This window comes from Scyliorhinus torazame, chromosome 17 (assembly GCF_047496885.1).
Source record: "Scyliorhinus torazame isolate Kashiwa2021f chromosome 17, sScyTor2.1, whole genome shotgun sequence".
NCBI classification, from domain to species: domain Eukaryota; kingdom Metazoa; phylum Chordata; class Chondrichthyes; order Carcharhiniformes; family Scyliorhinidae; genus Scyliorhinus; species Scyliorhinus torazame.
Genome location: NC_092723.1, coordinates 166316089 through 166343261, shown reverse-complemented (window position 1 = coordinate 166343261; position 27173 = coordinate 166316089). Strand labels below are relative to the sequence as shown.

The 27173-nt window shown below is 45.9% G+C and overlaps 2 protein-coding genes across 5 annotated transcripts in view; one reads left to right on the top strand and one right to left on the bottom strand.

Annotated features, from left to right (window-relative positions):
• The window catches only part of LOC140394373 (cytochrome P450 2K1-like), a 92411-nt gene that overhangs the window by 16877 nt on the left and 48361 nt on the right, over positions 1 to 27173 (bottom strand). For 2 of the 4 annotated variants that reach the window (XM_072481574.1, XM_072481575.1), the window contains 2 exons: positions 26510 to 26608; positions 23324 to 23426 (listed from right to left, as the gene is read on the bottom strand). Coding sequence is in view for 3 of the 4 variants with exons in the window: in XM_072481575.1 (XP_072337676.1) it covers positions 26589 to 26608 (20 nt within the window). In the remaining variant the exon portion in view is untranslated. Of the gene's footprint in view, positions 1 to 23323; positions 23427 to 26503; positions 26609 to 27173 lie in introns of those variants that run through there. The other 2 variants (XM_072481576.1, XM_072481577.1) reach the window with 2 other exon arrangements.
• On the top strand, positions 600 to 27075 carry tekt4 (tektin 4). Its single transcript, XM_072481579.1, has 6 exons — positions 600 to 1300; positions 7039 to 7109; positions 9800 to 9943; positions 22890 to 23112; positions 26242 to 26396; positions 26533 to 27075. Exons 1-6 carry the CDS (start codon positions 767 to 769, stop codon positions 26747 to 26749), a joined length of 1344 nt encoding a protein of 447 aa, XP_072337680.1. The 5' UTR covers positions 600 to 766; the 3' UTR covers positions 26750 to 27075.

Below are 27173 nucleotides of genomic sequence, written 5' to 3'. Positions count from 1 at the left end.
TGCCTTTCAGACAGGAGATTTCTGTGTTCTAAGGGAAATTTAGGGATAAGGGGATAGCGTGGAGATGAGGCAGAAGATCAGGCTCGGAGGGCCAAATGGCCTCCACCAGCTCCTATTCCTTTCTCCTTTTATGGACAGTAAGAAGTCTTATAACACCAGGTTAAAGTCCAACAGGTTTGTTTCTAATCACTAGCATTCGGAGCACTGCTTCTTCCTCAGATTCACCTGAGGAAGGAGCTGCGCTCTGAAAGCTAGTGATTCGAAACAAACCTGTTGGACTTTAACCTGGTGTTGTCAGACTTCTTACTGCGCTCACCCCAGTCCAATGCCGGCATCGCCACATCCTTTAATGGAGTCAGGGTGCAGAAGGAAGCCATTCGGCCCATTATCTTGACAGAAAACGGCGGATGATTAACTGCACAGCATCCTCATGACCATGAAGTGTTTAAGCAGAGTGGCTGGGGGCGGGGTCAGGGGGCAGCAAACCCACTGCTCAATGGCCCATCGAGCCTACAGAGGAACACACGCTTTGTAACACCTTCTTACCATAGTGACGGCCCCGGGTAACCGAGCAACGCGACGCTCACAACAAACTGGGAGGAACCAAAGGCGAGGAGGTGAAGGGCAGCAAAGTGTGCTGGAGAAGGGAGGGTTTACACCCTGCCCAGTGCACATATAGATTATATATATTTATGTATGTGTGTGTTACTAGATATATTTAAAGAAGACATTACAAATCTGAGTGGGAGATTGAAATATTAAAACCATGTCTGCTACAGAAGTTTTAATCACTCATCCGCAAGTTGCGCGCTGCATTCCTGAGGAGGAACTTCCTTGTAAACCTTACTGCATAATCCGCAATGAGGGGCTTCACTCTTCCGCCGGCCTACCCACCGCGGGCTTCAGGACAGCCAAGTACATCCCCGAGGAGTGGGCGCAGAACAATTATGCCAAGTATTACCAGGCCTTCGCCGACCGGGATACGGCGGAGAACGTGCAGAACGAGTCCAAGACCTTGGTGGCAGAGAGGGAGCGGCTGAGCCAGGACACCCAGGCCACCTCCACCAAGAAGCTGGGCGAGAGGCTGCAGGACATCTTCTTCTGGAAGTCGGAGCTGAAGAGGGAGATCGAGGACCTGTTGGCCGAGACCGAGCTCCTGCTCCAGCAGAAGAGGCGCCTGCAGATTGCCCTGGACGCGGCCGAGATCGCCATGTTCATCTCCACCGACAACCTGCAGAACAGGGAGAGGCGCCAAGGCCCCGACCTGGTCAGAGACAGGGTGGAGGACGAGTTGCTCAAGGTGAGTGGCAGAGGCAGGTCGCACCCCACTTGAACGGGTTGCATTGTGCTGCATTGCTGCAAAGGGGCTTCCACTTCACTAACACAGAACCATCTTCACATGGTTAGAATGTAGGGCAGCACAGTAGCATTGTGGATAGCACAATTGCTTCACAGCTCCAGGGTCCCAGGTTCGATTCCGGCTTGGGTCACTGTCTGTGTGGAGTCTGCACATCCTCCCCGTGTGTGCGTGGGTTTCCTCCGGGTGCTCCGGTTTCCTCCCACAGTCCAAAGATGTGCAGGTTAGGTGGATTGGCCATGCTAAATTGCCCTTAGTGTCCAAAATTGCCCTTTGTGTTGGGTTGGATGGGGTTACTGGGTTATGGGGATAGGGTGGAGGTGTTGACCTTGGGTAGGGTGCTCTTTCCAATAGCGGGTGCAGACTCGATGGGCCGAATGGCCTCCTTCTGCACTGTGAATTCTATGATAATCTATGATAACCTGTGCAAGGCAGGGACAAGAGATTTGGGGGGTCCCATCTACAGAGATAACTATTGGGAAAACGAATAATGGATTTAACCTCGAGGTTGGGTAGGGGGTACTGGAATACTAAGGGGGTGGGATTTACGCTCCAGTTGTACAAAGCTCTGGTTAAGCAGCATCTGAAGCAGTGGTGGGCAACTAGCGGCTCAATCCATCTGGGTTCTGAGTGCAGTTCACGAGACATTTTCTTGACCATTGCCCACACGCAGAGTTGCCACATTCCGCTGGTTTCCATCCGCGTAGTTTATTTTCCTACCGGTATGACTGAAGTGATACACAAGATAAAGCGCGGGCGAGTGAAGTGAGGTGAGTGCTGATTGCTCAAAACATTGACTTTGAGAGCCATGTACTCCTTCTGTGTCTGATCAAATGTAAATATTTATTTTGTTTTTACCACTTGAAGTTGATGACAGTTCCATTAAAATATGAGCATTTTCTGTAATGTGTTATTAAACATTTGGCGTGTATTAAATGTATTCAATCTTATTCAAGGGTCATAGTTAGTGAACAAGCCCGATTTCAACGTTGTGGCCCACTGAGATGAAAGAGCCCTCATTAGCCTAGGTTGCCCATTACCAATCTGAAGTATTGTATTCAGCACCTCTGGATAGATATTGACCATGGAGGAGGTGCAACAAAACTTTATTCCAGGACTTAAATAGTTAAATTATGAGGCCTAGACTAGTCTTGCATAAATCCTTGAATATGGAAGATTAAGGAGTGATCCATTGAGATGTTTTAAGATGACTCAAGGATTTAATGGAGTTGGCGGAGTTGCGGGAGGTTCAGAACAAGGGGATAACCTTAAAATTGGCCTTTAAGAGTTGATGTCAGGGAAACACCTACACATAAAAGGTAGCACCGATTTGGAAGCCGAGACCATCCCCGCGGTCCAACCCCCCCCACCCCAACAAAAGTTGTTGAGGCTGGGGGAGGGGTCAGTTGAAAATGTCAAAACTGGGATTGATAATGTTTTTAAATGAAAGGATATGAAACCAAGTGGCTAAATTGAGTTACATTGCAAACCAGCCGCAATTTCTTTCATGGATGAAGCAGACTTGAGGGCAAAACGCCTTATTCTAGATCCTACGTTTCATTTATGACCCCTGGGCACAGCTGCTATGAGATGCACCTGGGGAAACACTCTGATGCCAGTGCAGTGCTAAGTTTGATTTAAAAAACTGCCCAGGGGCTAACTTGCTAAACATCTTCAGATTTTCTTTTAAAATTATTTGAGCAAATGGAAGACCCTCCCAGCCTATTAGTTAGGCAGCGAAGCTCTCCGTACACACGTGACTGCGCAGAACTCTGCCTCTTGGGATGGAGATACAGTAATCAACCCACAGCAGAATTAAGGTGATGCCAGCGATGCTGTGTATTCAACAGCAACTGGTTTCAGACCAGGAACACATCCTAACATCAATAACAACAAGAGCATTTATATAGCACCCTCAATGCCATAAATTATCCCAAGGTGCTTCACAGCAGCTTCGTCAGACAAAATCAAACACCGCACCACAAAAAGAGATATTAGGACAGTTGACCAAAAGCTTGGTCAAAGAGATTGGTTTTAGGGACCTTTTTAAAGGAAGATAGAGAGGTAGAGAGAATTACGGGAGAAATTCCACAGCTTAGGGCCTGGGCTGCTGAAGGCATGTCCGCTAATGCTGGAGCGATGAAAGATGCCAACCCAACTGCAATATTATTGACTGTCTATTGGTGGGAGAAAAGGCACAAAAGAAGCATGCCATCATGCCCCTGCTGGCTCGCTGAGTGTCCTATTAGAGTTTAGATCCCTTTATTTTCTCTGGGACCCAGGCGCGGTCTTGTTTCACTGTTTCCTCAGTCTGACACAGAATTCAATCAGACATGTTAGCAGTGCCCTAGACCAGTTTACTTGCTGTGTTCAATGTCATTTCCAATCCCCCCTCCCCATCCTTTCATCACCTCATAAATCAACAAGAAACAAAATCATATTGAATCAAGAATGGTTGACATACAGGTTAATTTTAATATAATTTAACGTAAATTTATTGTATAATTGCTGTGGTGAGCCTTTCAGAGTGCTTACTGCTATAAATGTTACCTAAACCTGTCATGGTGTATGTGATGGATATCAGGTCAAATATGTTATCTATCAGTAAACTTACTGCCCTGAGCAATAACAATCTGGTACAGTCACTTGTGAAAAATTAAGTGGAAAGGAACAAATAATTCAATACAATTGACTTCTAACTCAAGGTCCATATATGCGTGACTGAGGACATCCATCAATTGTCATCCTTAAATCTGAATGCTGTTGAGATAAGTATTTTTTATTGATAGAATAAAGAAACAGGAAGACTATTTATGCTTCTCTGTGACTTATGTACCAATGTAAAAATGTAACTGAGCGTTTATGGGCCGTGCAGCCCATCTTAGTCCTTGTCTGGAAAAGCCTCATTTAAAAATTCTCATCCTTGTTTTCAAATTCCTCCATTACCTTTCCCTTCCATATCTCTGTAATCCCCTCCAAACCCTCCAGCTCTCTGCACTCCTACAATCAATTCTGGCCTCTTACACATCTCTTTTCATTGCCCTCCCATTTTAGTGACCATGCCTTCGGCTGCCAGGGCTCTAAGTTCAGGGATTCCCTCGCTAAACCTTTCCCCATCTCCAAATCCCACACTTTTCCTTTATTCTTTTATGAGATGTAGGTGTCACCAACTGGGCCAGCCTGTGTTGCCCATCCCTCATTGTCCTTGAGACAGTGATGGTGAGCTGCCTTCATGAACCACTGCAGTCTTCCCTGAGGACATTCCTCATCACCTACCTCATTAACCTGGCTGTCCTAATTTAAACAAAAAAAAATTATTTCAAACCAGCAAATTCCAGGGAGATCAGTGCCAACACTCCTTGATGGGCTTGGCTGTTGGCCAATGGACTGACTCGGATTGCTGGGTCTTGTCAGTGGCTCCTGCTGATTGGTTGGCATTTTCTCTGGAATGTTCCTTCCTCTGTGAGACTGTGTTACCAATTTAGTTTCAATTTGAACTCAGAGCTGGAAGAAGCTCTTTGAGCTCCTCTCCCTGAAATATTAAAACCTCTCTGAAACACCCGGATGAGGGCTTTGTTCTTTCCTCAGTGAGCCTGGAGGGCATTCTGGCAACACTGGAAAACTCTGACTGGAGCTGCGCTGAGATGATAGAAATAGTCTTGAGAATTAAACAGGCCTGAGCTGTTCCTTTGAGTGAAGACCCAGGTTAATAAAAGTTAAAGTGACTCTCCAGAGGAAATCCTACTGGCTGGGAGTACTGAATGAATGCGCTGCCAGAAGATCATCATTAACAATACACCAATGACTTCAATCCCTAAATACCCTGGAAGGCCAGCCTGCTGCAAAGATGTCAACATCGAAAGCAAGGACTCTCTTTTCACCTTAATCCCTATTATTTTACCCCTCCCCTCCCTCTGTGTTTGTCTGTCTTGTGTTTGATTGGGTAGAGGGTGGGATGGTGAAAGATTAGCTAGCCATTATTCCGTTATAATTAACAAATATTTCAACTTTATTTCTGTTATAAATATGCAGTTATTGTGTTCAATTTACAAACCTGTGGTGTCTATAACTTATTGGGTAGTCAAGAGACAAAGATTCTGCGAACTTTATACAAATTATTGGTTAATTCACTTGTGCTGGGACTTTGGGGTCTGTGGGGCTGGAATCGACCATGCACTAGCCCAGGGTGTGGTAACAAAACTTACAAACAAACAAAATACATCTTTGCTACTGTTGAATTATTTAATATTTGGAAATGGTCATTTTTGTTGCTGAGTTTGTGAAATTTCAATGTTGTTTTGAATAGTCATTAGCACCATTCTCATTATACTGAGCCTGCAGTATATATTATAAATGACAATAAAAGGAACACCTGGTGGCACCTAATACTGTATTTATATGACACTCATTAAGTACTCAGACTACGTCAATTGACTCTGGACCCCTGGAGAAAATCATAGCTTATTATTCATTCCCAGCTATCAATAATTCTACTCATCTTCAGTTGTGTTCATTAATCCTTTGACAAATTTTCTGTCCACAGTGCAATATTTTACAGTGACTGTGAATCCCAAATAGAAGTTTCCCATTTTACTGAGGCCAGAGCAGGCAGCATCAGTGCAATTTGTAAGTTGATACTAAGCCCCATTCACCTCTGTTAGTTTCATATTCTTAAGATGAGAAACTGTTGTCATGTAAATATCGTATCACTACTGCAGGATTATTAAGATTCAATTTCAAGCACTATCTGTGCCACTAGATGAATGGAACAAATAGCTAGAATTTGTAAGCATTTGTATCATCAATAGCTAACATTTGAAAAACGAGGAGAGCTGTCATCAATGAGAGAATTGAAGGTTATGGGGAAAAGACAGGAAAGTGGAGTTGAGGATTTTCACACCAGATCAGTCATGATCTCATTGAATGGTGGAGCAGACTAGATGAGTTGAACAACCCGCTTCTGCTCCTCATCTTGTAGTCTTGTGGTCTTAAGTTGGAAATAAAGCTGGGGCAGCTAACCGGCAAGGTACTGACACATACCAGGGATGAAGGTTCAGGTACCTATAGGTTGCTGGAATCAGTCAAAATGTTTAGGAGAGGAGAAAAAGAAATGGGAAAGAAATAAAGACTTGCATTTGTATAGTGCCTTTTATGACCATCAGACCTCCCAAAGCACATTTCAGCCAATGAAGCACTTTTGAACTGCAGCCACTATTGTAATATAGGAAACACTACTGCCAATTTGTGTACAACAAGCTCCCACAGCTAGCGATGTGTCAGGTAATTCATTGTGAAGTTGATTGAGGGATAATAACAAGAGTTCAAAATAGTGCCGTGGGATCATTTACATCCACCCGAGAAGACAGACCAGGCCTCGGATTAATATCTCGTCCAAAAGACACCTCTGACAGCACAGCACTGGAGCATCAGCATAGATTGTTATGTATAAAACCCAGAGTGGGACCTGAACCCATGACCTTCTGATTCAGCAGTGAGAGTGCTTTGACTGAGCCAGGCTGATACAAATTACTGCATTGCTCGAGTCATTTAATTCTTGTGAATGTTGTATATGGCTCACACGCACCCGGAACTGACACTCAGGAGTACAACCAGTGAAAGCTCCACCAGTAATGGTCTGTTTCAGAACCAACATCCTATAAAGTTATTTCTTTTTAATGCAGGAAGTTGATCTGATTCAAAATGTACAAGGAGTTTTGAAGAGAACTTTGGATGAGGTCATTAAGCAGATTAGGTAAGTTAATTGTCAGGGACAGGATGACATTAGATTCATTACTTATTCATTGCCCTTCCAGTGCATTTGGCATTATGGCTTCAATTTCAAGTTATTTACTTACCTACTAAAGGGACAGCAACCCACAGAGAAGTCTTCAATTTACACTCAAAATCATTGCTCAGTAATTTTATATATTATGTTTACAGGGGAAGACCTAACACTCGGATCCTTTGTTTTAAAAATTCTAAATGATTGTGACTCTTTGTTTTTTGGGTAGTTTTGTAATTTTTACTGTTTTTTATAATCAGTGATTAATTAAATGGGGAAATTAAATTCATTCAAAGATTATATAATTAGAAACATAGGAACATGAGTAGGCCATTCAGCCTCTCGAGCCTGCTCTGTCATTCATTGAGATCATGGCTGATCAGTGGCCTAACTCCATGGGCTGGATTCTCCACTGGCAGGATTCTTCGTTGTGGCGGCAGCCGTCCTGGGATTTCCCGACGGCGTGGGGCTGGCCACAATGGAAAACCCCATTGGCCGGCTGGCAAGACGGAGAATCCTGCAGCCGGCGGGGCCGCGTCGCACCTGAAAGCCGGTGCGGCGGGACGGAGAAACCCGTCCCATATACCTGCCTTTAGCCCAAATCCTTTAATACCTTTGCTTAACAAAAATCTATCCATCTCCGATTTAAAATTAACAAATGATCAAGCATTGGGGCAGCACGGTAGCATTGTGGATAGCACAATTGCTTCACAGCTCCAGGGTCCCAGGTTCGATTCCGGCTTGGGTCACTGTCTGTGCGGAGTCTGCACATCCTCCCCGTGTGTGCGTGGGTTTCCTCCGGGTGCTCCGGTTTCCTCCCGCAGTCCAAAGATGTACAGGTTAGGTGGATTGGCCATGATAAATTGCCCTTAGTGTCCAAAATTGACCTTAGTGTTGGGTGGGGTTACTGGGTTGACCTTGAGTAGGGTGCTCTTTCCAAGAGCCGGTGCAGACTCGATGGGCCGAATGGCCTCCTTCTGCACTGTATATTCTAATTCTAATTCATCAATTGCCATTTGTGGAAGAGAGTTCCAAACTTCCATCACCCTTTGCGCGTAGAAGTGCTTCCTAACGTAGCAGGATCTTCTAGTTCCGCCGTTGTCAACGGGGTTTCCTGTTGACGCACCCCTCACCGCCGGGAACCATGTGGCAGGGATGCGCTGCGGGCGGGATATGAGGTTTCCGCCAGCGCGAACGGCCGGTAAACCCCACCCAGTGTTTCAGAAACTGCAAAATTCTAGCTAGAGCACTAACTGGGGGAATATTCCACTATATTTCCAGCTACAGAGCACATAAGAACTAAAGAAATCTGAACCGAATGACCATATTCCCCCTCAGGCCTAATCCACTGTTCGATAAGATCATAGCCGAACTTCACTTTCTGGCCAAACCCCTCTATTGCTAGAATCCCTTTGTATTCAAACACATTTTGGGAGAATTCGCCCAAGATCTCAGGTCAATGACCTTTCATCAGAAAACGGAAAGTACGAGACACAAATAGGTTTTAAGCAGGTGAAGGAAGGAGAGAGGGAGATGGGGGAGAAGAACAAAAGGGAAGGTCTGTAAAGGGTAGCAGGCAGGAGAGATAAAATGACAAAGGGGTTAATGGTACAAGGCCAAAAAGAGTGGGGAATGGAGCAAAGGGGGAAACAAAAGACAAGTGAATGGCAGAATCACGAACAGCTGTCATCCAAAAGAAAAGAAGGAAAAAATAGAGAAAAACAAGAGAAAAAAACGAAAACTGCAAAAAAGAATCAAAACAGGGTCAAAGGTTACGATCAGAAGCAATATTATAAAACTCTGCTTTATAATGCTGCACCAAAACTCACTCTCCCAATAGCTTGGTTGAGCCAATTGAGAGAATGTGGATCAGCAAAGCCCCAGACTTGAACTCTCATTTTTTACTTTGTTCAAATGACCTCAGCTGGGGCCACTAGGTAGACGACCAGAACTGGCTCCTGTTCCCCTAGGCGGGGAGAGGAAGGGAAGATGCTAATTGCTGTCTTATGACCTGCGATAACCCCCACGAGGACCATGGGGGATCAATAATATATCTCCCCGTGGGGCTGGCGAAGTACGAGTTTCCTGGGTAACGGACGGAAACCTCCCAGCTGGGACTCGTTATCGGCAGCCCTTTAAATGCCGGCCCAAACCTGGACCAGCAGTTCCGTGGGCCCGGGGTGGGACTTTGTTGCCACCGTAGAGGCTTTGTCTTTGAGTAATGAATAAACAAAGCTAACCTTCCAGGCCGTGCCTCCTGGATTACTACATGACCCCAGCTGGAAAATGTCTCTCGGTAGATCAGTTGAAAACACGGTTCAAAGTGGTCACGATGCCCCTCATGGCCAAATAATCAGCTGACACCAACTGCCACAATCCGCAACAGCTGCTTGGCGATGCATTTATATAAAACTTAAAGGTTAATAGTTTTGTGACTTCCATTAGGTGCATTGCATCCATTTTGCCCTGTGTGTATTTCTAAAGCCTTAAAGTTAACATTTATATTTTCAGAAAAGGGAGTTCAGCCATAAGCAAAGTAAAACTTCTCAGGTTTGCCAACTTGGAAGGCGCCTTAAACTTTCTTTTACACCTTGTACTTGAATAATATGGTGTGTATTCTTCCATTGTACTAACAATGCGCTCTACACCATTTGTCACAGGAGGAACAGAGATGCCAAGGAGGTCCTGGAAATGGATTGGTCCGACAAGTATGAGGCCTATAAAATTGACGTCAAAGCTGGAGGCCTCAACAACCAGAGCACAAACATTCAGTTCCATCCAAACTCTGCCAAGTTCGAGGACAAGTAAGGCAGATTCTAATTCATATTTAGAAATCAAATAATGCCGATGGGGCCGTCGGATCCTGTTGTAACCCTCCAGTCATATTCCACCCAAATAAAAAGACACGGGATAATTAAAATTAATGACTTCCTATCTGAGCAAGTCACATGGGTGAGAGTCACATGCAACCTTGGAAAGTGAAGACATAGACATTTTGAGGGGAATTAATGACATTTATTCTCAAGAGTAAACAACGTTAGCAAATGTAGTCTGGAAATGAGAGACCTGGAACTCACCTTGCCGTGGGTAACTAAGATTTCATTTGTCACTCGATGCGACTCTGTTAGGACGCAGCTTTGCCTTGATACAAAAGGAAAAAACTGCAAAATCTGAAATAAAAACAAAAAGTACTGGAAATATTCAGCAGATCAGGCAGCATCTAAAGAGAGAAACAGCTCTCTGATGCCACCTGGACCTGCTGAGTGATCCCAGTGTTTTCTGTTTGTATTGCACCTTTGCCTTGTTGACACAGGAGGAGTCCTAGAGTTATAGCAGACTGACGTGGATCACAATCCTCCCTACCTTTTGGTTGTGTGCCAAGAGCGGGACACATTGGCAAAAGTAGCCCACAACAAAAAAAATCATCAACACCCCCCCCCCCCCAACATGAAAATAGATCCAGCCATCTACCACTTAGACTTCTGCACAGTCACCTTTGCCCCAGATGTGGGGTTGCCAGCACTGCTTGCACATATTCCTGGAGTATCATCGCAGGATCTCTTGCCACCAACTGCCCTGCCACCAGGGTCACCCGCAGGCCCATCTCCACACTGCACCACCTTTGCCATGCCAATCAGAAAGCAAAGTACTCCGTTTCCCCCCCCCCCACCTCCTGTATTTTTATCCGGTCAAAAATATATTTCTCAAAGAGTTTGAAGAAAATGAAATAAAACACCTTATTTAATGGTCTGATGATTTTTCACTTGGGATTTTGCCAGTGGTTTATCCTGGAATTCTTGGAGAGTCTAAGACAGTTCTGGAGATTTAACAATCTTCTCGAGGCAGCATGGGCAGCATACCATTGGGTTTTACACCAACTACAACCAATTTTTAAAACCCTCTAAAGAGTTCATAGCCCTAATTTCTGATGATCAGTTCCCATTCCAACAACATTAACTTGCATTTATATGGTGCCTTTATTATAATAAAATGTCTCAAGACTGGGTGACTACTATTGGAGTTGCTCAAGTGGCCAGGGTTGGATAAGCACTGTGATTGGAAGGTGGTGTAAGGGTTACAGTGATAGTGAGGGGCGACTGAGACAATGGAGGGATTTGAAACCAGGATAAGCATTTTAAAATTGAGGCATTGCTTCACCAGGAACCAATGGCCATTGAGCAGAAGGATGATTGATGATTGAGTCTAAATTTGTATAACAGGTCAGTGCAGTACTAAAGGAGTGCTGCACTGTCAGAGGTTCATGTTGCTGTGGCATATTCACACAGGCCTTTTTTTTTTAACCCTTTTCACCCAAATTAGTAAGTATTGTTTTGAAGGGCAGGATACTCTGGCTGCGCCCACCCGGCGACTGGAGAATCCCACTTGAGGTCAATGGACTTTTCCATTGTCCGCGACTCGCCCGTGACGTTCTTGCAGCGGACGGGCAGAAGAATCCAGCCAGAGTACCTGCAGAAGATATGGCAGGAGATACAAAAGTCTGAGAACACGCACCAAATGATTCAAAAACAGCCTCTTTCCCCTGTTACCAGACTCCTGAATGGCCCTCCTATGGACTGAACTGATCTCTCCATGCATCTTCTCTACTGTTGTAGTACTACACTCCATATGCTTCACTCAATGTCTATGTGTATGCATTTACTTTGTGTATTTATCATATGTCTTATGTTTTTCATGTATGGAACGATCTGTCTGGACTGTACGCAGTACAATACTTTTCATTGTACCTCGGTACACGCGACAATAAATCTAAATCCAAGTACCCAAGAAACCAGGCCCAAACAAAGAGAAATTGTTTTCAATCAGGTTCCCTGTTCCTGGTTCACTCGCAGCTGTTGGTCAACAACATAGACTGGTTTAGCACAGTGGGCTAAATAGACTGGTTTAGCACAGTGGGCTAAATAGCTGGCTTGTAATGCAGAACAAGGCAGCAGCGCAGGTTCAATTCCCGTACCGGCCTCCTCGAACAGGCACCGGCATGTGGCGACTAGGGGCTTTTCACAGTAACTTCATTGAAGCCTACTTGTGACAATAAGCGATTATTATTATTATTGTTATTTTATTATAAGCAAGAAAGAGCACTATTATGAAGACACGGGGAGTCCACATAGAGTTGAACAAAAGAAACAAAGATTTATTTGCAAGGCTCGAGATACACAGCTCCTGGTGATATCCAACCAGGTGAGCACTTGGCCGTTCCCCGGCCAGCCAGCTTTATATACAATAGTAATTAAGTTTCCCCCACCCTCGAAGTGGGGAAACTCGCATTCTGCGAAGGACTCTGGGAATACAATCGTCCCCACCCCATAGGTGGCATGCGGATGCAGGTTATGACATCACCCCCCCCCCCCCCCCCCCCCCCAAGTCTGAAGGACCCTCTGAAGGCTGTGGACAAAGAGGAGGCGAAGAAGAAGCAAAATGAAAGGAAGGCCGACGGACTCTCTTCGGTTCAGGCGGAACATCCTGTGCCCCGGGCACCAGGTCTGACGCTGGGTATCGCATCAGGGAACGCCGTCTTCTACAATGACACCGCAGCAGGAATGCTGCAGGAGATAGCTGCACAGCACAGTCCACATCAGAGGCCACAGAGACATTCACGAGTCATCACAGCGGGACCGGACAATCCGGAACGGGACACAAATCAGGAATCGGACGAAGGGGCAGTCTCCACGGCCAAAGGTGATCCATTTGGCACGTCAGCAGCTGGCTGCCGACCCGAACCTGGTAGGAGACCGGCCCAGTCTGGCGGAAAATAGTCCCCGAGAGCCAGTGAGTCCTGATGGCAAAATCACCGCATCCTCCAGAGCGACGCTGAACACGGCAGCATTCCTGAAGGTCCTGGCTATGGCGTACATTTGCCCTGATATCAGGGATCAGTGAGCTCAGGCGGATACGGAGTAGTCGGCCCATGAGCATCTCACCGGAGCGATTCCAGTCACAGCGTGTAACATAGTCCGAGAAACAAACAAGAACCAAGCCAGACTCATATCCCTGGAACCAGGAGTTTGTTTCCGGAGCCCCCGTTTGAGCACCATTGGACCCCGGGTGGTAAGCGGCCATTCGCACTTGTTGAATCCCGTTGGCCTTCCAGAGCACTGAGAACTCCTCACTGGTAAAAGAAGCCCCGTTATCTGTGGCGAGGATCTCGGGGATGCCATGTGCCGAAAAAGAGAGGTGATCGTGCCATTCTGTGGATATCCAACCACTTGGAATGGGCGTCCAACAAAAGTGGAAACATCAGGCCCATGAAGGGACCAGCAAAGTTGGCATGAACCTGGGCCTGGGGCGGCCTGGCCACTCCTATGGATGAAAGAGTGCGATGGAAAGGAGGTTCTGGTGCTCCTGGCAAACGGGACACAGTTGAGCTACTTTCTAGATGTCATAGAATTTACAGTGCAGAAGGAGGCCACCCAGCCCATTGAGTCCGCACCGGCCCTTGGAAAGAGCACCCCACCCAAGCCCCACGCCTCCACCCTATCCTCTTTATCCCCGTAACCCCACCTAACCTTTTTGGACACTAAGGGCAATTTAGAATGGCCAATCCACCTAACCTGCACATCTTTAGACTGTGGGAGGAAACTGGAGCACCCGGAGGAAACCCCACGCAGACACGGGGACAATGTGCAGACTCCACACAGACAGTGATCCAAGCCGGAATCAAACCTGGGACCCTGGAGCTGTGAAGCAACTGTGCTAATCACTGTGCTACTGTGCTGCCCACCGTATCTATTCCTGGCCACCAGACACAGCTCCACGCCAACATTTGCATCTTCAGCACGCCCGGGTGTTCGTTATGCATGTCCTTCAATACGATCTCTTGACCCTTCGCCGGGACTACAGCTCCATAGTAGAATACCGTCTTCTACACTCAGTTCAGACATCCTGGACAAGAAGGTTCGCAGTTCCACTGGCAGCTTTTGGTGCTGGCCACCAACCAATACCAGATGCTGCAGCTTGGCGAGTATGGGGTCCGCCTGAGTCCGGTCGCGGATACGCGACGAGGTGACTGGCAGGGAGTCCATGAAATTCAAAATGCCCATGTCTTCGCCCGCCAGAGGGGGGCTATGGTCTCGGCCGGCAGAGGCAACCAGCTCAGCACGTCAGCGTGCGTGATGTGGGTCCCTGATCACTGGTCCCTAAGCAGCCAGCACAGGGCCCTGCGTTGTATCCGTGCCAATGCAATAGGTGGGATCACTTTGGCTTCGTGAAAAAGGCCAATTAAAGGCTTATGGTCTGTGATGATGTAGAAATGGCGGCTGTAGACATACTGGTGGAATTCCTTTACCCTAAACAACACTGTCAGGCCCTCCTTCACGATCTGTGCGTCCTTGTGCTCAGCTGTGGTCAGCGCCCGAAGTGCAAAGGCAATCGGCCGCTCCCGACCATCTGGCATTCGATGGGCCAGAGCGGCCCTAGTACCATAAGGCATTTCGTGATGGTCAATGGCTTGCCCGAATCGTGGTGTCAGCACTCCCGAGGACGCCAGCCATCGCCTGATTTGCCGAAAAGCTGCCTCCTAGGCCGCATCTCAAAGCCAAGCCTGGTGCTTCTTCAGAAGTAGATGTAGGGGCCAGTACAGCCATGACATTCGGACAAATTTCCCGTAATAATTGTCTAATCCCAGAAACGAGCGGAGTTCCGTCGCATCGTCAGGATGGGGGCTAACTAGATAACACGCGCCTTCCCCGCCACTGGGTGCAAACCGTCACGGTCCACCCGGTAACTCAAATAGACCACCTTTCTTGCGTGAAACACGCACTTCGCCAGTCGCAGGCGGATGCCAAATTCCGAAAAGTGTTGCAGTGTCGCCTCCAGGTTCTTCAAGTGCTTCTGGTCGGTATCCTCCGTGACCAACACATTGTCCAAATATACCGTGACATGTGGGGGCTCCCGCAGGTAATTCTCTATGATACGTTGAAATATTGCACATGCTGATGACATCCTAAAAGGCAGCCGGGTGTATTTGTAGAGGCCCCAGTACGTAACCATAATGTATTGACGAGAGGACCTGTCGGGTTCAAGTTGCAGATACACATTTTACATGCCCAGTTTTGTAAATGAGGACCCACCAGCCAGTTTAGCATACAGGTCCTTGATGCGAGGCATGGGGTTGTGGGCGAGCTGTGAAGCAGTGTTGACCGACAATTTGTAATCCCCATGGAGGCGGACCGTCCCATCCGGTTTTAGGATTGGGACCACCGGTGCCGCTCACGGATCGGGCCAAATAATATCCAAAATCTCCAACTGGCCAAGCTTGACATCCACCGTTTCCACCAAGGGAACTGGACACTCCACGGGAGGGATTGCATCCCAAGGCATTGACCTCCATGCCCTGTATCTCCCGAACCCTGCACTCCGTGATCTCACAGGACAAGGATAATTGCAGTAGCTGTTGGAGGTTCAGGAAAGGCTCTGCCAAGGACTTCTTCTGCGTCTCCGCATTATTGATGCCGCAGACTAGGCGATCGGGTAGCAGCACAGCCCCATATTCGCAGAACTCGGCAATGTTCCGAATCCAGGACATAACTTCGGTGACCGACTCACCCGGGGCTCTCGCTTCCGTATTAAAACAATAGTGCTGGATTGTAACGGATGGCGTTGGGTTGAAGTGCTGACCGACAAGTTCTACGAGCTGGTCAAAGGTGAGGGTGGCCGGTGGCACCGAGTATGTGAGGCTCCAAATGACCCCATATGTGTGGCCGCCCCAAGTGGTCAGCAGGATCACCGTTTAGGGGCTCATCTTCCACGATATTAATTGCGCGAAAGAAATAGCGCATCCGCGACACATACTAGGCTCAATCCTCGACTCCAGCATCAAAGGTGTCCAGCCGCCCGAAGAATGGCATGGCGAAAAATCAAGGCTTCTATCAGAAAACACGGACGCAGGGAGGTGGCGGAATTGGCAGGGTCACAGCATTGACAGCAGACCAGGTTTACTCCTCGTTGCCAGTTTTATGAAGACACAGGGAGCCCACACCGAGTTGAACAAAAGAAACATTTTTGCAAGGCTCAAGGTGCACAGCTCCCGGTGATACCCAAGCAGATAGGTATCGGCCGGTCCCTGACCTGCCAGCTTTAGATACAAGAGTAATCAAGCTTCCCCCACCCCCTTAGCGGGGAAGCTTGTATTCCGTAAAGGGCTCTGGGAATACAATTGTCCCCATTCTGTAAATCCCATGCGGATGCAGGTTATGACCAGCACAGTCGGACAGAAGGAAGAACCTGCTTACATCATCTTTCCCAACAATCCAAAGTGATTTACAGACAGTGAAGTCCTTTTACAATGTAGTCACTGTTGTAATCTATCTGTGATTATAATCTATGAGCCAAGCTACACAGAAAAACTCACTGCTTATCACAATATATTACATATAGACTGGTTAGCACAGTGGGCTAAACAGCTGGCTTGTAATGCGGAACAAGGCCAGCAGCACGGTTCAATTCCCGTACCGGCCTCCCCGAACAGGCGCTGGAATGTGGTGACTAGGGGCTTTTCACGGTAACTTCATTGAAGCCTATTTGTGACAATAAATTATTATTATTTATTATTAGACTGTATATCATGATCATGTAGCATATTAACATGGTGTATGAAGGAACTGGGCCACTAGAGGGTGCCTTAAGACCTCTTGTGACCTGTGTTGAATAAAAAAGTATCATCACAGATCATGGAAATTTATTGCATGTTCAGGCTCGAACACAACAGTTTCATATCTCATTGGAGTGCAGCACTCCTTCAGTTCTGCACTGACCTGTCAGACAAAATTTGGTGTTAATTTTAAAATTCTCATCCTGGTTTCAAATCCCTTCATTGTCTCACCCCCTCCATATCATTGTTATCTCCTCCAAACCCGCCAACACCCTCTGAGATCACTGGCCTGATCAGGTTCTGGCCTCTTGAGCAACCAGTCGCCCAGTCATCGTTGGCCATTTCTGCAGCTCAGTGTCCAATGTTGCTTCATAGCACCCCCTTGGACCATTTTACTACATGAAAGATACTATATAAATACAAGTTGTTGTTGGAATGGGATTTGAGCCTGTGATTTTCTGACTTACAGATATGAATGTTAATTCACTCGTCCCACCAAGCCCGCTCCAGCATTAAATTAGATCAGGGCTGATGATTTCCGGTGACGGGGATATGCTGGGTAGATGCACAAAAGGTGTCACTCCTCCTGAAACTAACCCACTAAAACTAGGAGAAACGTCACCCTCCTTTAATACCAACAGGGCTGATCATCTACCTCAGTGCCACTTGGCACTATCCCCACATCCCTGAATGTCATTAGTATCCAGAATCTAGCGAGTTCTGTGTTAAATATGCTCAATAATTGAGTTTCCACCACCCTCTGAGCATAAAAATTCCTCCTGATATCCGTCTTAAATGGCCTGATCCTTATTTTGAGACCATTCCCTCTGGTTCTCGGCACACCATCCTTGTAAGCATCATAACTAGATCCACCCTGAGACGCCCTGTACGAATTTTGCAAATTTCAATGAGATCACCTCTCATTCTTCAAACCCTAGAGAATACAGTCCCAGTTCCCTCAAATGCTCAGCAGGTCTGAGGACTTCTCATCATACATACTGTTGTCAGATGTGGGTATATCAGAGGTGCCAGTTATGTGAAAGCTTCTTTTATGGCCCTTGTTTATTTCCACATTCTCTGGACCAGTGCGCTTACTGACCTTGATGGGTATGTCACTGTAAATTTGACCCTAATCCCGGCCCGGAGCATTTCCCGGGAGTGAATGAAGTGAATTCTGTTGGTGTGACTTGGTGGATACAGCCGTGTGTTTCTGGCCTGTTCTATCCCAGTTTAAAGAGTTTATGAAACGATGAGGGAGGTGAAAACTACAATATTTAGCTACAATTTCAAAGACTTTTTTTGAATCAATGTCAGCACTGGCATTCGGAATTATTTTATTCACGTATTCTGATTTTTTTGTTTTGTTTTCACTGTTGCACAAGGTGGCACGGTGGTTAGCACTGCTGCCTCACAGCACTAGGGACCCGGGTTTAATTCTGGCCTTGGGTGACTGTCTGTGTGGAGTTTGTATGTTCTCCCCGTGTCTGCGTGGGTTTCCTGCAGGTGCTCTGGTTTCCTCCCACAGTCCAAAGTGCAGGTTAGGTGGATTGGCCATGATAAATTGTCCCTTAGTGTCCAGCGAGGTGCAGGTTAGGTGAGGTTAAGGGATTAGGGTGAGGGAGTAGGTGCAGTGGCACCACGGCTGAAGGGGGAGGGCAAACAGGCAGAGGTCATTGTACATATTGGTACTAACGACATAGGCAGGAAGGGGCATGAGGTCTTGCAGCAGGAGTTCAGGGAGCTAGGCAGAAAGTTAAAAGACAGGACCTCTAGGGTTGTAATCTCGGGATTACTCCCTGTGCCACGTGCCAGTGAGGCTAGAAATAGGAAGATAAAGCAGCTAAACACGTGGCTAAACAGCTGGTGTAGGAGGGAGGGTTTCCGTTATCTGGACCACTGGGAACTCTTCCGGGGCAGGTGTGACCTATATAAGAAGGCCGGGTTGCATCTAAACTGGAGAGGCATAAATATCCTGGCCGCGAGGTTTGCTAGTGTCACACGGGAGGATTTAAACTAGTATGGCAGGGGGGTGGGCACGGGAGCAATAGGTCAGAAGGTGAGAGCATTGAGGGAGAACTAGGGAATAGGGACAGTGTGGCTCTGAGGCAGAGCAGACAGGGAGAAGTTGCTGAACACAGCGGGTCTGATGGCCTGAAGTGCATATGTTTTAATGCAAGACGTATTACGGGTAAGGCAGATGAACATAGAGCTTGGATTAGTACTTGGAACTATGATGTTGTTGCCATTACAGAGACCTGGTTGAGAGAAAGGCAGGATTGGCAGCTAAACGTTCCAGGATTTAGATGTTTCAGGCGGGATAGAGGGGGATGTAAAAGGGGTGGCGGAGTTGCGCTACTGGTTAGGGAGGATATCACAGCTGTACTACGGGAGGATACCTCAGAGGGCAGTGAGGCTATATGGGTAGAGATCAGGAATAAGAAGGGTGCAGTCACAATGTTGGGGGTTTACTACAGGCCTCCCAACAGCTAGCGGGAGATAGAGGAGCAGATAGATAGACAGATTTTGGAAAAGAGTAAAAACAACAGGGTTGTGGTGATGGGAGACTTCAACTTCCCCAATATTGACTGGGACTCACTTAGTGCCAGGGGCTTAGACGGGGCAGAGTTTGTAAGGAGCATCCAGGAGGGCTTCTTAAAACAATATGTAGACAGTCCAACTAGGGAAGGGGCGGTACTGGACCTGGTATTGGGGAATGAGCCCAGCCAGGTGGTAGAAGTTTCAGTAGGGGAGCATTTCGGGAACAGTGACCACAATTCAGTAAGTTTTAAAGTGCTGGTGGACAAGGATAAGAGTGGTCCTAGGATGAATGTACTAAATTGGAGGAAGGCTAATTATAACAATATTAGGCGGGAACTGAAGAACCTAGATTGGGGGCGGATGTTTGAGGGCAAATCAACATCTGACATGTGGGAGGCTTTCAAGTGTCAGTTGAAAGGAATTCAGGACCGGCATGTTCCTGTGAGGAAGAAGGATAAATAGGGCAATTTTTGGGAACCTTGGATAACGAGAGATATTGTAGGCCTCGTCAAAAAGAAAAAGGAGGCATTTGTCAGGGCTAAAAGGCTGGGAACAGACGAAGCCTGTGTGGAATATAAGGAAAGTAGGAAGGAACTTAAGCAAGGAGTCAGGAGGGCTAGAAGGGGTCACGAAAAGTCATTGGTAAATAGGGTTAAGGAAAATCCCAAGGCTTTTTACACGTACATAAAAAGCAAGAGGGTAGCCAGGGAAAGGGTTGGCCCACTGAAGGATAGGCAAGGGAATCTATGTGTGGAGCCAGAGGAAATGGGCGAGGTACTAAATGAATACTTTCATCAGTATTCACCAGAGAAGGAATTGGTAGATGTTGAGTCTGGAGAAGGGTGTGTAGATAGCCTGGGTCACATTGAGATCCAAAAAGACGAGGTGTTGGGAGTCTTAAAAAATATTAAGGTAGATAAGTCCCCAGGGCCTGATGGGATCTACCCCAGAATACTGAAGGAGGCTGGAGAGGAAATTGTTGAGGCCTTGACAGAAATCTTTGGATCCTCACTGTCTTCAGGTGATGTCCCGGAGGACTGGAGAATAGCCAATGTTGTTCCTCTGTTTAAGAAGGGTAGCAAGGATAATCCAGGGAACTACAGGCCGGTGAGCCTTACTTCAGTGGTAGGGAAATTATTGGAGAGAATTCTTCGAGACAGGATCTACTCCCATTTGGAAGTAAATGGACGTATTAGTGAGAGGCAGCATGGTTTTGTGAAGGGGAGGTCGTGTCTCACTAACTTGATAGAGTTTTTCGAGGAGGTCACAAAGATGATTGATGCAGGTAGGGCAGTGGATGTTGTCTATATGGACTTCAGTAAGGCCTTTGACAAGATCCCTCATGGTAGACTAGTACAAAAGGTGAAGTCACATGGGATCAGGGGTGAGCTGGCAAGGTGGATACAGAACCGGCTAGGTCATAGAAGGCAGAGAGTAGCAATGGAAGGATGCTTTTCTAATTGGAGGGCTGTGACCAGTGGTGTTCCGCAGGGATCAGTGTTGGGACCTTTGCTGTTTGTAGTATATATAAATGATTTGGAGGAAAATGTAACTGGTCTGATTAGTAAGTTTGCAGACGACACAAAGGTTGGTGGAATTGCAGATAGCGATGAGGACTGTCAAAGGATACAGCAGGATTTAGATTGTTTGGAGACTTGGGCGGAGAGATGGCAGATGGAGTTTAATCCGGACAAATGTGAGGTAATGCTTTTTGGAAGGTCTAATGCAGGTAGGGAATATACAGTGAATGGTAGAACCCTCAAGAGTATTGAAAGTCAGAGAGATCTAGGAGTACAGGTCCACAGGTCACTGAAAGGGGCAACACAGGTGGAGAAGGTAGTCAAGAAGGCATACGGCATGCTTGCCTTCATTGGCCGGGGCACTGAGTATAAGAATTGGCAAGTCATGTTGCAGCTGTATAGAACCTTAGTTAGGCCACACTTGGAGTATAGTGTTCAATTCTGGTCGCCACACTACCAGAAGGATGTGGAGGCTTTCGAGAGGGTGCAGAAGAGATTTACCAGAATGTTGCCTGGTATGGAGGGCATTAGCTATGAGGAGCGGTTGAATAAACTCGGTTTGTTCTCACTGGAACGACGGAGGTTGAGGGGCGACCTGATAGAGGTCTACAAAATTATGAGGGGCATAGACAGAGTGGATAGTCAGAGGCTTTTCCCCAGGGTAGAGGGGTCAATTACTAGGGGGCATAGGTTTAAGGTGAGAGGGGCAAGGTTTAGAGTAGATGTACGAGGACATTTTTTCCACAGAGCGTAGTGGGTGCCTGGAACTCGCAACCGGAGGAGGTGGTGGAAGCAGGGACGATAGTGACATTTAAGGGGCATCTTGACAAGTACATGAATAGGATGGGAATAGAGGGATACGGACCCAGGAAGTGTAGAAGATTGTAGTTTAGTCGGGCAGCATGGTCGGCACGGGCCTGGAGGGCCGAAGGGCCTGTTCCTGTGCTGTACATTTCTTTGTTCTTTGTTCTTTGTCTTTGGCTCACTCGGTAACACTGTTGCAATTGTGTCACAAGGTTCCAAATTCAAGTCCCACTCCAGTGCAAGACAAGCAGGAGGGTTATCCCTGGAGTCCTGGCTAATATTTCATCCCTCAATCAACATCACATTATCAGGTTGCTATCACATTGCCGTTTGTGGGAGCTTGCTTTGCACAAATTGGCTGCCACATGTCCTGCATTACAACAGAGGCCACGCTTCAAAAAATGCTTGATTGTCAGTAAAGCACTTTGAGATGTCCGACGATGGTGAAAGGCATTATATAAATGCAGGTCTTTTTTTTTCTATTATAGTCAGCATGTAACTATGACATGTTATTTGACCATGTTAGAAATTCTGATACTGTGGATTAATATTCCGTTGAATCCCCTATAAAGAGTCACTGCAACTTTGCAGAGGATCAGTACTTTGAGTGGGGTCGAGGGGAAATGGAACAGCGAGTGTGCCATTCAACAAACCTGTTGATCCATCTGTGCTGTACTTACTCACTATGCAAACAAGAGTGTTTCCAATGGTTAACTAGCCCATTCCTCTGATTTTAAGAGGGTTTAAGAGGGTTGGAAGAACAAGTCATCCTGAATTCAAACTTTTACCAGTAAGAATGAATAACCAAAACCCACTGAGATGCAGATGTTTGGACAGAGATGGGGAACTACAAATGCACTTTTGGAAATGGGCATATGCAATGTGTCCTTGCTGCAGAAAAATAATCAAGACATTTTATACGTGGCATCATTCTCTGGGCACTTCTCTGCATTGCCATCAGTGCTCAAGTTGTTGTTTTGACTATACTCTGTGGTTTGATGATGACTTCTGTGTTTTGTATTTTCTACTTTTGTGTTTTTTACACTTGGGTGGGCCAAAGCTAATCTTTAGTCCGAGTAAACGTCCCTCCAAAATGTTGTTCCACTACATTAACCGTGTGTGCTCTTAATGTATATCATTCCACAATCGTAGAACTGTACAGCACAGAAGGGGCCATTCGACACATCAAGTCTGTGGCAGCTATTTGAAGAGCAAAAAGTAGTCCTGCACGGAAATAGCCACTGAGGCGTGACGTTGTTGCATTTTGTTTTAACCTCGCAGTTCTTCGACTCCGGAGACTTGGGCTGCGTTCACCCATTGTAACATTTACAAAGCTGAGCAGGAGCGAATGGCTTCTATTAATCTCCGTGCTCTGGTTGACAATGTGCTGCTTGAGACCTCACAAGACCTACGATGCCAGTACGATCGAGTCAATGCTGCTTTCAACCAACGTCTGGAAGAACTCAATGATGCAAAAGCTAAACTGGAATATCACCTGAGAAGGGTGAGTTTCAAGTTAACTGATTCTGTTTCATTTTATTCCCAAATCGCATCAAATATCTAACCATAAAACTGGAGAGAATTTGATTAGAAACGTTTGTGCCACTGCAGGTGGATATTTATACAGGGTATTTTTTTTAACCTTTTTAACCTGAATCAATAAATAATTTGAATTAAATTTGGAATTGGTTGGGCGTGAAGGCAGATGTCCTTACCTTCGCCTCGCTGATTGCCCGGAGGCGAGGTCTGCTGGAGTAGGGGACTTCATCTCCGCCCAGCGCCTCGGTATGGTTGGGTGACCTAATGGAATTCTTGTACCTGGAGAAAGTCAAGTACACCATCAGGGGGTCAGTTGAAGGGTCCAACCAGAGGTGGCAGACATTTGTTACTGACTTAAAGAAATTAGTCACGGTCAGTTGTTAGAGGTCGGTTTGGGGTTTAGTTTATTTTCGATTCTTTTTCTTTCGGTTGTCATTTTTTTATCTTGGTGGATGAGGTGGGTATGACCGGCCGGGGTTTTTGTTACGTTGGTTTTTGTGGGTCATCTGCTGTGGAATATGGGTTTTGTTGTAAAATGTATTGTAAAATTGGAAAATCTTTCATAAAAATACTTTTTTTTAAAAAATATGTAAATGTAGGACACCAATTCATGTGGCTGTGCTGGAATTTAACTTACTTGAAAGGACAAGAAAAGGCTCTTCAGAACTGTTAGGAAGTTAGATAGTTTTGCACTGTAAAGCCCCACCCTGTCAGAACTCTGAACTCCTTCAATTCTGGCCTCTTGAGTGTCCCCTATTTCAATTTTGGCATCCGTGCCTTCAGTTGCCAAGGCCATAGTATCTGGAATTCCCTCCTTAAATCTTTCCGCCTCTCCATGTTTCTCTCCTGCTTTAAGATGCTCCTTAAAACCAGTATTTTGACCACCTGCCCTGATATGTCCTACTGAAGCTCAGCATCAGATTTTGTGTGATGAAGTAGCGCGGTAGCATTCTGGATAGCACAATTGCTTCACAGCTCCAGGATCCCAGGTTCGATTCCGGCTTGGGTCACTGTCTGTGCGGAGTCTGCACATCCTTCCCGTGTGTGCGTGGGTTTCCTCCGGGTGCTCGGGTTTCCTCCCACAGTCCAAAGATGTGCGAGTTAGGTGGATTGGCCATGCTAAATTGCCCTTAGAGTCCAACATTGCCCTTAGTGTTGGGTGGGGTTACTGGGTTATGGGGATAGGGTGGAGGTGTTGACCTTGGGTAGGATGCTCTTTCCAAGAGCCGGTGCAGACTCGATGGGCCGAATGGCCTCCTTCTGCACTGTAAATTCTATGATAATCTAAGTTACTGTGAAGTACAAAATACTTAGTTACATTAAAGATGCCAAATAAATGTGAGTTGTTGTTGTTTGAATGGAGATACAACTGACTGTGTGTATTGTCTGTAGAATAACAATTTTGATGTGTAGGAACCAAGGAACACAGGAGCAGGAGTAGGTTATTCGGCCCATTGAATCTGCTTCGCCATCTCATTAGATCATGGCTGATCACCTAGCTCAATATTGATATCTGACTTTAACATGCTCAGTGATTGAGCTTCCACAGCCCTCTGAGCTGTATAAGTCCCAAGACTCGCCACCCTCTGAGTGAAGAATTTTTTCTTCATTTCAGTCCTAAATAGCCTGTCCTTATTCTGACTGTGGTTGTCTGGTTCTAGACTCATCAACTAAGGGAAACATCCTATCTACAACGACCCTGTCAAGCCCTTTAAGAATTTGAGAAGTTTCAATGAGATGATCTCTCATTCTTTGGAACTTGAGAGAATATAAGCACTTTCCTTAATTTCTCCTCAGAAGAGAATCCCGCCATCCCAGCGATTAGGCTGGTGGACCTCTACTGCAATTCCTCGATGGCACGTATATTCTTCCTTAACTGTACACAATACCCCAGGTGTGATCTTACCAGTTGCAGAAAGGTATCTTTACCCCTGTACTTAACTTTCCTTATACTCAAGGCCAACATACCACTTGCCTTCCTAATTGTTTGCTGCACCCACATAATAGCTTTCAGTGACTCATCCAAATCATTTAGAATGTGAACATCTGTGGCCCCAGCACTAATCCTTGCAGTACCCAATTAGTAACAGCCTTCTGTCCTGAGAATGGCCCATTTGTTGCCTGTCTGTTAACCAATTCTCAATCCATGTCAGTATATTACCTCCAGTCCCATGTGCTCTAATTTTGTTTACTAACCTCCTGTGTGGGACCTTATCTAAAGTCTTCTGAAAATCCAAATACGTCACATCTACTGGTTCTCCTTTATCTATGCTACAAGTAACATCCTCAAAAAAACTCCAACAGGTTTGTCAAACCCTTTCATAAATCCAAATTGACTCTGCCCAATCATATCATTATTTTCTAAGTGTCTAGTTATCATATCCTTTCGAATAGATTCTAACATTTTCCCTATTACGGACATAAAACTAATAATTTTGTAGTTCCCCAATTTCTCTCTCCCTCCTTTCTTAAATAATGGGGTTACATTTGCTACTTGCTAAGTTGCCTTTATCTGTACATAAACGGTGCGGTAGCACAGTGGTTAGCACTGTTGCTTCACAGCACCAGGATTCCAGGTTCGATTCCCGGCTTGGGTCACTGTCTGTGTGGAGTCTGCACGTTCTCCCCGTGTCTGCGTGGATTTTCTCCGGGTGCTCCGGTTTCCTCCCACAAGTCTCAAAAGACATGCTGTTAGGTGAATTGGACATTCTGAGTTCTCCCTCTGTATACCCGAATAGGCGCCAGAGTGTGGCGACTAGGGGATTTTCACAGTAATCTCATTGCAGTGTTAATGTAAGCCTACTTGTGACAATAATAAAGATTATTATTACATATTATTATTGGCAGCAATTTGGTTTATATTATTGCCATGAGCAGTGGCTCACATTTTAATGACAATTAAATCCTCTGTTTTATGTGCTTGCTGGTGACACCTCACTAAATTAGCCCCAGTGTGGGCATCAGTGGGATATGACAATTTAGTGGAATGTACCTTGCTCTATAGAAAATATGAAATTCTGTAAATAATTGTGTGGATTGAAGTTACGCAAGTTAAGGCTGCAAGTGACATTCTAATTTTTTTTTCTTTGAATAGATACTTGAGCAGATTGCAGACCAGGAGAAAAACATTGCCCATCTAAAACAGGCCATAAAGGACAAAGAGGCTCCATTGAAGGTAGCCCAAACTAGACTGTACGAGAGGACCTACAGGCCCAATGTGGAGCTCACCAGAGACCCTGCTCAATTTAAGTAAGCTGACAGAATGTTTTTGAGATGGAGACCTGTGCACTGACAGTATTTATTCAGATGATCACTCTTGCTATTCTATCACGTGACCCCCGTTTCTCACTGACTGTGCCCACCTTTTGTCTCCCAACATTGACAGCTTGATCTGCGAGGTCGGTGAGCTCCAGGAGTCCATCGCGCTCCTGCAGGCGAAACTCAGAGAAGCCCAGGTATCACTGGAGAACATGGAAAACACTCGGATGACTCTCGAGAAGGAAATAGCAATAAAAGTAAATAGTATATTTATTGATAGTGAAAAGTGTCTGAAGCACCGTGAACGATACCCCACTATTATTAGACTTTCAGGTTATCAATAAACAAAATAAAAACACACCTAATATGCAGATATGTTATTTAATGAGCAATAATGTTTGGATTTGTCCAGAGATTTATATCTACATGCTGCATCAAGATGATTTAATAGATGTTGTGCATTTAGGTAAAAGCCAGAACTGAAAATCTCATTCCATTTGAACAAATTAAGTGAAATTACCACCAAATTATCATGACCCAGATGGACCTGTACCACATCCTGACTGTCCGGAGGCATGACCTTTAACTGGAAACATTTTCTATGTTATTATTGTTGTCTTGTCTTTGCATTTTTCAGAATCTTTCTTCAATAAACTATGGGAATGGAAAAGATTTCAATTCATGTGTGATATAATTTTTAATGCTTAGATTTACTTGTGTCATTTTAAGTACTTAAGCAAAACACCACAGTATAATTGGAACTAGTCA